Raw genomic sequence first — 11,826 nt, forward strand, 5'->3', positions numbered from 1 at the left:
CGCCTGCCTAATATTTACGGGTTTTATTATATAGAGAGATAGATATGGAACATAACCCCGAGAGAAAAACTCGATTGATCAAAACGTAAATGGATTATAGAAGCATTTTATGGGAGATAAAAAAGTGATACAAAATTTGTTTAGACAAGGACCATGGTGGGCAGAAACAGAGACTCAATTAAATATAAGGATTTCGCCTACACGTTCGAACGAGTTTATTATCCCAAATTTATTTGTAAAAAAAACTTACGGACTCTTATTGTTATTCAAATCAAATCCAACTAGTAAAGTTTTCGGGTCTTTTAATAAAGTGTGAAATTATACACACACAATGTAGAGGGGGACCGGGACTCATCAAGGGAGAGAAATAAATAAATCTTTAACCATTTCATATAAATAAACATAACTAACTTCACAATTTAATTTTAACCCTCAAAAAATACTTCTCTAACTTCTCTATATCATACATTCATCTCACATTTGTAAATTCAAACCATTCAATCATACATAAAAGGTCAATATTTAAAACTAATCAATCATAGCATGTTATCATCTAAGTAACTTAAACCAATTTTTTTTTAGTAACTATATTATTGATTCAAAGTATCTATTGATTTTACCGATGATTAATCCCTATCGGAAAACTTAGCTTATCACTTTTAGTGAGATTCACCCATCCTTCCAATCACTGATTTTTCATCCACAAAACTCGAATTTGAGACCTTTACTTAAATAGACCGAGTCCAATACCACTTGAACCAACAACTACTTTGAAAACCAAATTATACTTATAAATATAAGACAATATCAAATAAACTGGCATAATTAACCAAATAGCACATGTTTTTGACATTTAACAGTCTATTACAGAAATCTAGGGTCCTTCAAATCCTCAATATTAAAACTAAGACGCCAATAGGTCAGAAGTCTCAAGTTCAATTAAAAAGAAGATCAAATATAAAACCCAAATGCCTTTTTTGGCTAATGTCAATTTTACTAGAAAAACTTGGTAGCACTCACCATCATCCACAACTTCTTCAATTGCAACAATCAGAGCTTACCTGCCAGACAAAGGCCCAATTAAATCAAAACAAGTTTGAGTATAAATCCAACACCCAAACAAAATTTAAATTGACTAAGCCAAAGAACGCAAAGGTAAAATCATCCAGAAAAATATCAGCAATTTAAGATAGAGACCGAGACAAACTCTTGCTCCTGCTCCTGCTCCTACTTGGACTCCTGCTAGCACTGCGTTTTTTGGGGCTTTTATTACGCTGGCAAAGAACACAATTAATTGGGGAAGGCATAAGATTGACCCAGTGTACCAAAACTGTACAGAAAAACTTCAAAATATGCTTTCTAACGCACTATACAATACCCACCCTCCACAGTAATACCAAAATTTCTTTGAAGCCACAAGAATTCACCATGTTAAAAAGCCCACATGTTTTGCCATTATACATGGCTTAAAAGAGTAAAAAACCAAGCAACACATTCTATTATGCAAATCACATCATCTGACTCAGTCAAGACAAGACATTCAATATAATAATGTTCAATCGATGTTGAGAAAATTCACTCACCGGAGGCAATGGAGACCTGGACCTGGACCGTGATCTGCAAAAGTTCCACAAACAACAGAATTTAAAATCCACAAGTTCCCTTATCAAATTGATCCGACAGCCTTGATGCCTCTCCCATGTCACAGTTAACATATCCAAGGAGGTAAAAACAAGCATCATAAAATATAAAACAGACTAACAAAGAGAAGACAAAAAAAATAGACATTGATGGAAAAGTAATGAAAATAGACCATCTCAGTGTGACATTAAGGCACCAATTATCGGGAGAAAAGAAATCTTCCCTACAGCACCACAAAATCCAGAGAATCCAGATAGTGCATCCTATTGGCTTGGCAAATCCAGATAGTCCCTATTGCTCATTGGTGGTGATTTTCAAATCCAATTGCCTTTATACACAATCCAGCTCTAAAATGGCAATCCATGATCTCCTTGGTTCCCAATCTAGCACCCATGGACATTTACATGCTAAAAGTATTAGAACAGATGTACTGTGAAGGTATCCAAAGTCGCCCATTCTAAAAAATATCATACCTCCACAACAAAATGAGTTGCAGACAATTGAACCAAATCCCACCAAGATCCTAATTTCCAATTTCCAGTATGCTGCAAGTTTCCATATCTAAGAAAAAAAAACATAGGAATCTTCACAAAAACAAAAAGGAAACTGAGAGAACACTCCGACACCGAGGCAAGTTTCACTAAGTTTCGCACGAACAAAGAAAGACAGGGAAAAATTGACAGGGAGGGAATGTGAAGAGAGCAACAGTTTTGTGTCTGGAAAATTATTGAATCTGAAGTTCATAGAGAAAAAATGATAAATAATAATTTGTTTACAGGCAAGGTTCTGATGACTTTCAATTTCAACGAAAGAAGGGTGTAAATGAAACAAGTTCCAGCCTTTGATGCCTTTCAACACAAACAACAGACTGTTAAACAAATGACCTCAGCCAGACAAATCAAATGAAATTAAGTTTGTTCATGCTAAAAGTTTGCTATAGGATATGTTTTAACTTAATAAATTCATGATTGAATCTCTTATTTACTCCTATTCTATTAATTATCATCACTCATAATTCCCTAAGTTAGCCACGTGCAATCTATTAAAATGCCTCTTCAAGTGGGCCCTTTTCATCCCTGCAAATACTGAAGAGGCTAAGAAACTCTAAATAGATCAGTAAAGGGATCAAGTAGCTCAACCATACGAAATAATTTTACCAATAAAAAAATACTTTGAAAGATAAGTAACCAGACAAATAGTACTAGACAAAAAAAACTAAACACATTCAAAACATTTCATACCCTGATAACGAACGGGACCTTGACCTTGAGCGAGAACGAGAGGGAGATCTTGATGGAGATTTAGCAGGTGAACGCTGTGAAGACTTTCCTTTTGGAGATTTAGCAGGTGAACGCTGTGAAGACTTTCCTTTTGGAGATTTGCTGCATAAATACAAGAAATTGATTGAGAAAAAAATCAACAGTTTAACAATGAATCTTAATATAAGGAATGATTTTTAATTTAAAATACATATTGCAAAGACCTTTGGCTCCGGTCCCGACTGTAACTATGGCTACGGCTACGACTGCGGCTATAGCTCCTTCCTCTAGAATGAGATGGGCCATGACTAGGACTTCTAGAAGAATCCCGCCTTGAATCATATTCCCTCACCTAAATGGAGATAAAGAGAAAAATATCAGTATAAGTAACATGCACTACAAAATAAATAAATCAAAATATCAAATTCATGACATACCCGAACATATCCCTTGGAAAATGCATTCCGGAACTCAGAGTCATCAAGCTTCTTAATCTGCAGCAAAGCAAAATACCAGAATTGAAAGTTATTTAGGTATTTATTAGAGATGACATTGTGCAAAGCTTCCTTTAAAATAAATAAATAGTCCATAGATGTAAATAAGTAACTCACAGCATATTTCATATCATCATAATTTGTGTAATCCACAATACCGGTAGTACCTGCAAGCCAATAATTATACATCAAAGAATCCAGCAGACAATATAAACTAAAATCTAACAAAAAAAAAACTCAGACTCTTTGTAAATACTCAAATGCCATCTCTCAAAAAAAGAATCGAGACAAGAGAAGAAAGGACTAAGGAGGCAGAAAAATAGAGCAGTTTAAAAACTGATAAACTACCAATACATTCAAGCAATAGAGTATTATTAAGAACCAGAAACTTCATCCAAATATTCTGTACCCCTTCCATCATGAAAAACTTGAGAAAAGCAAACATCCCCTGCCTTGCGCATGTGATCCTGCATTTAAAGAAAATCAGTGTTTTGAGACAATTTATCCATAAACTCCCTAAAAATAATCTGAAAGAACTGAAATGAAGACAACTCTGTTTAACAACTCACCTTAAGATCCTGCCAGGATGCCGAAGAGGGCAATCCAGTGACTAGAACTGCAAAAGGATATACGAAAAATTTAGGAGCACACCCAAATAGTCCTAATAAAATTAATAACTATTCCAAATATCTACACACCACGATATTCAGAGCGCCTAGATACCCCACGTCCACCTCGGCCATTGCTGTGACTATTGTGCCGATCTTTTGAGGATGAATGACCACGCCCACCATGGGCAGGCTCCACCTATAAAGATTCAAGTTAAACAGTCTTGGTGAGTTATTTTCAGTCATCTTACTAATTGGCCACCCTAAATACGCTATACCAGGATAACCACTATTGTGCAGTCTAGAAAACAATATACATAATTTATAATTTTATATCATACACATAAAAACTGAAAAATAGAAAAATACACAAAATTAAAGAGCAGGTGAAAAGGTTTGAAAGATTAAAAAAAAACAATAATTGATCATAATTGAAAAGGTTTAAATCAAAATTGGGACAGAGTTTTAAAAGACAATAATCGATAGAGGCACGGGGTAAAAAAAATATACAATTATTTTAAAAGACAGTAATAGATAGGGGGCATTACTGCATAAAACTGAATTGATAGTTGAGTCATTACCAAAGACTAAAGAAGGGGGGCTAAAAAAATTAACAAAATTTTACAAAACCATAATTAGTTGCATACAAAAAACAAATCCTTTTCCTTTGAAGAGACAATAATTGATGAAGGAGGTGGTAGAGAGGGGGAATGTGTGCATAACTGAACAGTTTTATACTTTAAATGATGAAAAATAGATTATATAAACAGATAAGAAAAAAGATACAAAATTCAAAAAAAAAATCTGAAATGGTAATCGCCCCTGATTCAAGTGCAATTGAAAAAGGAAAAAAATGATTTTATCAGAAAATGGCAATCGTGCCCAGTTCCATGCAAAGCTAACGCAATCTTCCAAAATATATGGCTGCAACCATTGCTATCATGAACCTGAGTCACACCACAGAATCACGTTGCACAAGCTTCAAAACCACTAACACTTTTCACATTTCACTGCTAACGCAGCGCTATTAACTACTTAACTTAGATTAAAGCATGTAGTTGTAAGATATAACCAACCCGTAACCGGTGGCCATCAAAATCATAGCCATCACGACCACGAATTGCATCCTCAGCATCTTGAGCATCTTCAAACTGCAATAATCAGTCATCAATCAGGATAGAGGGTGGAAAAAATGGAATTTTATGACAAACTGAATGGCTCCAAACTCACCTCTACAAATGCATAACCAGGTGGTCTTGGGGGAACCTTTAGGTCGATGTGTGTTATGTGTCCGTACTACAAAGTGAAATTTATGCATAAACAACAACCAACTTCATAATTATGAAAGAGTGAAAGAACCAACATTTGCACTAAACATTAATCACATGGTACATACAACAGAAAATCATTAACAGTCACATGTACATATCAGGAGCACATTCAACCTAAAATGTCCTAAAGGGGACCATGAAAAATGGTATCTTACTGCAATTACCATTCATTGCTATACCTTAATTTTAACCCACCACCTTAACCGTAAGCATTGATCACTTAAGCCCACAATCACTTTAGTCCCTTGACTTCACAATACCCTCACAATAGTCCCTCCCTATGAAGCACAGACACTCCAGTCCCTTGCCGTGTCTGTGTCCGACACGCGTCCGTGTCAGTGTCCGACACGACACCCGTACTACGTTCTATATTTTGGACATTACAGGTGTCCACGTGTCCGTGTCGTGTCCAGTGTCCGTGTCGGTGTTGGTGCTTCATAGGTCCCTCCTGACTTGGCAAAACATCATTCACTTGAGTTGTTTTAACTACATTTTTCATTGACATTAAAGACAAAAGTGAATGACATTTTACAAAAGTCAAGAACCAAAGTGATGACTTGCAAAGTCATAGCTTACAATCTTAGGGACTAAAATGGAGTTCACTCCCCACTTTAACAAATATAAACCAAACGAACTCCTCAAATAACAGAAGAATGGAAATGTAGGTATAGATCATAGCAAGCAAATGACTTTCAATCCCAAATACATGTAATATTAATCCCAAACGAAACCCTTATCTAGTTAGGTGTAACCCACATCCCTAAGCTTACAGCAAGTACCAAATTTTAGATCAAAATGCAGACAAAACAAAAAAAAAATCAAAGCACCTTCAGAAACAAATCTTCAACTTCTCTTTCACGGATATCACCGGGTAGATTCCCAACGTAGACAGTTCTGCTCGAGCGTCTACTCATTTTCTTTTCTGCGACACAAAGAAAAATCGAAAAATAAGCAACAGCATGCTACAATTAAAAAACTAAATATTATTTTCCAAGCCCTAGCGCCCATTATAAGACCCATGTTGTGAAGATGAAAACCACAGTAGAGCTAATTCAACGAGAAATTTAAAATTCTGAATAGAACAAAAATATCGCAGCAAAAGGGGAACAAAGCAGTTAGAGTAAAGAAGCAATAAGGTGTGTAATTGGGGGACAGGAACTCGCCTTTGATTAGTGGAGATAGGGAATCGGTGGCGATGCGGTGAAAGGTTCAGAAGTTAGGGTTTTTTATTTTAGAGAAGAAGACACGACACGACACGGGAGAGGGAAATTGGATGACAAAAAGCGTGTAATCTTATACTACGACGCCTTTGAGAGACCATGGTCACGCCTGATTCTTGATATTTTAGTAGTAAATTTTTCGTATATTATACGAATTTTTAATTTAAATAATAATATTCTGAAAATTAAATATTAATTTAAAAAAATATATTTTGGAAATGTAAATATTGGGATTAAGAAAAAAAAAGGATGAAATCTTACATTAAAAAAATAATTTACTGTTCTTATATTAAAAATAATCTTGGGAGTATGTTGAAGAAAGAAAGAAAAAAATAATGCATGTGCTTATGTTAAAAAAGAGAAATTAAATTTATAATATATAATTTAATTTTTTTTACAAATTGATTTTTTTTACTGAATAATTGAACAGCTTAATGCAAGCTAAGGTAAAACCAAAAAACAAGGATAAAATGCATACATACAATTCCTTTAAGAAAGTATTGTTAAATTTAAGGGTTAAATTTTCATTATGTAGTTAAGAACGCTAATGAAAAAACAATTTAAAACAAATGCTCAAATTTATAAAGTTAAGAATCAAATTCAACAACCAAAGCGATGACTTGCAAGTTACAAAATCATAGCTTACAATCTTAGGGATTAAAATGGAGTTCAGTCCCGACATTAATGTAACCAAACAAAATCGACTCAAAGTGATTGATTAATAAATTATAATGAAATTATTTTTATTTTCAATGTACTAATAATCCCTTATAATTATAACTTTGTGTACAGTGAGAATGTATTGTGAAGGTGCGATTAACACGTGATTAAGTATATACTATAGATACAGATTTATCATATTTTATTATTATGTAACTTTTTGAGAAATAACTAATTAAACACTCTCATAAAAAATTGATATTACATTAATAATAACTATTCCCTTTTAACTCATATATAAATAAATTTAACTTATTTTATCTTTTTTAATAATATCATTTTTAAAACACCCTTCCTTTAGTTTTAATTTTATTTTCAATGTCTTTTTTATTTATGGTAACAGGTTCTAATGAAGAGTATTTTAAAAATAACCTTATATTTTACTCATAATTAAAAAATTAATTAAAGTCAACTAATTTTTGTTATTTTTGCTTATATATGAATTTGGAGGAAATACATTATATATTAGTGTGTTGTTATTCATATTAATTGTTATACACTACACTGCTAGTTTTATGCTTATGCCAACTATTTATTTGGGTACCACATCAATATTAGAATTTTGGTGATATAAGATTTAGGGTGTTTTGAATTTTCAGTGAAAGTATCTAAAAGCATGTTTGAGAAAAATATTAATTTGGGGTCAGGTTTGGTTACTTCCCAAAAATATGTTTGAATGTAAAACCTTATCTAAAAACTCAGTTTCAGAAAAACAAAATTTGATATACTTTCACAAACTAAGCTAGTAAACTTAAGTTTAACCCAATTTTAAAATTAAAAACTTTAATCTAAATGTGTTGCTCGTCGAGGAAGAAATAAATATTTGGCAAAGTACTAAGACCAAAAATAATAAACACATTGCTATTCAAATATTCAATTAGAGAGATAAAGCAGAATCCTTGATAATAATCACGAAGAGCATGGGAAGATTTAGCCTTAATCCATTGTTCTTAAGATTTTGATGAATCCACCCTTTTTGTAAAATTAGAAATGTAGTCCTACGCTCTTCCTCACAATCAAGATTTTAATTTGTTGATCTTTTTCATTTAGAGAATTTCAATCCTTTTAACCCATGTTTACATCTCAAAGACATTTACCAAATTCACTCAGCAAACTTATAGTGAAATTTGCAGTCCTAAGTTGACTTCTGAATTTATTGCACAGGGAAAAGAAGCCCGCAACATCAAAAGTATAAAATATGGGCTCACAGAACATGCAGGAATACCGATCCAAGCAAATCACAAACATTTTATCAAAATAATTGTTCAGAAGCTTAGATTGAAAATTAACTCCAGGTTCTAATGATGATGTTCATTAACCCCATCCTCCTGGCCTTTCCTGGTAGCAGCCCTTAGTTTGCGCTGCTCCTCCTTGTAAATCCGGTTTCGTCGTTGAAACTGCATTAAACAAACAAAATCAACATCAGCAATTTAGTAGCCTATCAAAATCTTGTATCTGAAGAAGGAAGTTAATTTTCATCAGTGGCAAAGTAAAACTGACAATTTTTAATAATATGGCATTCTCAAATACCAGTATATACTTCTGTCACCAAAGTAAGCTTCATTGAGAAAACATTATAAATAGGATAGCTATGTAATCAGGAATTCTTTATACTAAAAGCTAAACACTGGTAATTTTCAATCCTCCCATATTACCCTTAGTATCCCAAACAAGTTATACAACTTTCACCCCATATTCTGATTCTTGCCAAAAGCAACGTCTTCACTGCTCCCAAACATAAGAGTTTTCCTTTTAAATAAATAAAATAAGCACTCCATGAGTGTGCTTTTGATGCCGAGGGACTATATAAACAGCAAAATACAAATAGTTGAGTTACAATTCAACTTTTTGACTTTTTGTTCTATTTTCTATTTGGTGGATAATGCATAGCATAAACAATTTTGAGGGAGAATTAGGGATGAAAGGTTGGAGGACAAAGACTGTGAAAGAGAAAGGGTTGGGTATTTTTTATTTTTGAATGGTATTGTGTGTGACACAAGGTTATCCCATGGCTCAGAATTGCTGTGATGCATCTTTTGTTTTGTCATGTCCCATGGCTATGTTAGAAACCAAACATGGAATAAGAATTGCTGTGTTGTCCAATCCTTTATCCATTAGCAAATCAATTCAATCCCAAGAGTATACATAATACACAGTACCTGATTACTAGATCAAACCATACAAATGATAAACTTGACTACATTAGACAACAGGCTTTAACCAGATAATAGCAACAAGAAAAAAAAAAGGGACAACTTTATCACTCTTGTAAATTTTATTTAATATTTTCATTAATGATATACCACTATGTATAGTGTTGTGAATATAATGACTCAGAACGATGGTTAACCTGTGTAATTTTTCACCAGAAGTTTGAAATTCATACACTAGATTAGTTATTAGGAGTGGACGAACAGCAAAGTGTCTAACCATGTGATTAAGCAGCATTATATGATAACAGCATAAAATTTCAGAAACTAACCACCATCTTATTGTCAACCACATGATTATACATTGTCAGAGTTGTATCTTGACTATATGAATAATTTTAAGCCAATCAGTTCAGCTAAATAGCTAACAAACAACTGATATCTCATTATCCATTGTTAATTGAGTAAAACCACCGTATGAGCTACAAAATAGATAGATAAAATATGTTGTGAAAGTAAGAGAAGAAATTAAGTTTAGAAACTTCAAAGGCTTACAGTCAAATCAAATATTGAAAGTCCAGTTGTAATTCAAAGTTCACAATCCATGGCCAAATTCTGTTAAGCAACAAATACCATTGGTCACTAGCAACAAAATGAACATAGTTGTCATAAAAGAGAAACACAAACGAAATCAGAGAATCCAAAGTAGTCAGCACAAACCCAATGTTGTTTTCATAGGGAACTCAGACTGAAATAGAATGTAGATTAAAATATGATTGCTGCAGGGAAAAGGCAAATAAAATTTCAAGATTTAAAGGAAACAGTATGTTGAAATCTTCAAAATCACCAATAAAGTTTTATATTAAAATCAGGTCAAAATATAACATAAGTTAACTGCAAAATATACAAAATTTGAATTGGAGCATAATGGACTCAGGAAGCATAGAATACAGACATATCACTACCCATACTTTACTCGCTATGTCCTGATGGCTTCATTCGGGAGAGGCAAACATTAGACACAGAATAAATGGAGTGAAATTAGCAGTGCAAGAAATTGAATGTATTACAATAGTTTGCAAGTCCTTTCACAGGAAACTCTCCATTTCAGTTAACTCACCGTGTTGATTTATTAAACTGCTATTAGGTAACAAGCACACACACACACACACAAAAAAAAGATAACAGTAAGGCTTTACCAAGTCCATAGTCTCTAACTTATTGAATGGACATGTTTTCTCAAACAACCAAATGCCTTTACAGATGAGCAACAAATATAAAGGGGGAAAAAAGAAAGATCTGACTAGTTTTAGATCAATTCTAAGCGCAGAGCTAAAAGAATTTTTTTGTTTTTTCTTAATGCTGCTGTAGTAGAATGATATTCCACAACAACTACAACAGATAGTGAAAAGTTTTACTTTTTACAGTAACAGTGGCCAATTCAATCACTTACCATTCACCTATTATTAGGACTTTCCTTTTCACAATAAATAAATGAGGTGTAAGTCCAGTTCCTTCCTTCTTGAGAAGTTCTTAGAAGCCACATTCATCTTCATTTGATGTGGATATAAGCAGAAGAGGGAATTTGCAAATTCAACTCTAGCTTAAACACTTCCACAGATGTCTCCTTTCAATACAGTAAATTGAATCATCAAATAATTTAAGATCCCAAACACAGGACAAACTTCAGTCCGTCAGATTAATGCACTGAACCACAAAAGTCGATCTAAGTAAAATGAAAGAGACAAGATGTGAAAGTCGCGTAATCGATAGGGTTCGTAAACGAGGGGAATGAATGCATATGAGTAGAAATTAGGGTTTCGAAAAATGAAAGGGAGTGGTTAAGGAAAAGACCTCTTTGGAATGGTGGAGGCACTCGAGGTAGTCTTCGCGGAGAAAAGCACAGTCCTTGGGCTCACGGCAGCGAGACATGCACTCGCTGAAATCCATCCAGAAATCGTAGCAGCGACCTTTGTTTCCGGTAATTCCCCAGCCCGACGCCATCTCTCTCTCTCTCTCTCTTTCTCTTTCGCTGTTTCTACACCCAATTTCTCCTCAGCTCTCTCGTTGATGTGACAAATTGCTCCTAAAAGAGGAATATTTCATATTTAATAGCTATACAAAATCCATGATAAAATAGTGCTGAAGTAATTTAATAATAAATTAGTTTTTAAATTTTTAAGTTAATGTTAATTTAATCTTAAAAAATATAACTTGTTTTAAATAATAATAAAATAATCTCATATGACTAATTTAATAAATATGATTAATTTATTTTATTTGTTTATATTTTTAGAGATTAATTTTGTATTTTTTTTTATGATCAATTTTATCATCGCATGATATTTTCAAACACAAATTTGATTTTTTTTTCTTTTTTTCACCGTGCTGTTTTTTTAATTA

At 33.2% G+C, this 11,826-nt stretch overlaps 2 protein-coding genes across 4 annotated transcripts; both read right to left on the reverse strand.

The window, feature by feature from the left end:
• Positions 1–766: 766 nt before the first annotated feature.
• Positions 767–6,649, reverse strand: LOC100796900 (pre-mRNA-splicing factor SF2-like). 3 transcript variants are annotated; one of them, NR_183198.1, is made up of 16 exons: positions 6,497–6,649; positions 6,161–6,255; positions 5,233–5,298; positions 5,079–5,153; positions 4,093–4,201; positions 3,964–4,010; positions 3,804–3,861; positions 3,512–3,561; positions 3,338–3,394; positions 3,125–3,252; positions 2,883–3,023; positions 2,115–2,202; positions 1,814–2,024; positions 1,584–1,617; positions 1,198–1,274; positions 767–1,061 (listed from the first exon to the last, which is right to left on the reverse strand). NR_183198.1 is itself a non-coding variant. In NM_001289365.2 (14 exons), the coding sequence occupies exons 2-14, from the start codon at positions 6,245–6,247 to the stop codon at positions 1,058–1,060; spliced, it is 933 nt and encodes a 310-aa protein (NP_001276294.1). In that variant the 5' UTR covers positions 6,248–6,255; positions 6,497–6,649; the 3' UTR covers positions 767–1,057. The 3 variants fall into 3 exon arrangements, 2 of the variants coding, with proteins under 2 accessions (NP_001276294.1, XP_006604719.1); NM_001289365.2 differs by lacking the exons at positions 1,814–2,024; positions 2,115–2,202; XM_006604656.4 differs by lacking the exons at positions 1,814–2,024; positions 2,115–2,202 and having other exon boundaries at positions 826–1,061; positions 1,208–1,274.
• A 1,750-nt stretch (positions 6,650–8,399) lies between these two features.
• Positions 8,400–11,524, reverse strand: LOC100527389 (NADH dehydrogenase [ubiquinone] iron-sulfur protein 5-B). The gene is made up of 2 exons (XM_003554477.5): positions 11,278–11,524; positions 8,400–8,670 (listed from the first exon to the last, which is right to left on the reverse strand). The coding sequence occupies exons 1-2, from the start codon at positions 11,425–11,427 to the stop codon at positions 8,572–8,574; spliced, it is 249 nt and encodes an 82-aa protein (XP_003554525.1). The 5' UTR covers positions 11,428–11,524; the 3' UTR covers positions 8,400–8,571.
• Between the last annotated feature and the right edge of the window lie 302 nt (positions 11,525–11,826).

This window comes from Glycine max, chromosome 19 (genome assembly GCF_000004515.6).
Source record: "Glycine max cultivar Williams 82 chromosome 19, Glycine_max_v4.0, whole genome shotgun sequence".
NCBI classification, from domain to species: Eukaryota; Viridiplantae; Streptophyta; class Magnoliopsida; order Fabales; family Fabaceae; genus Glycine; species Glycine max.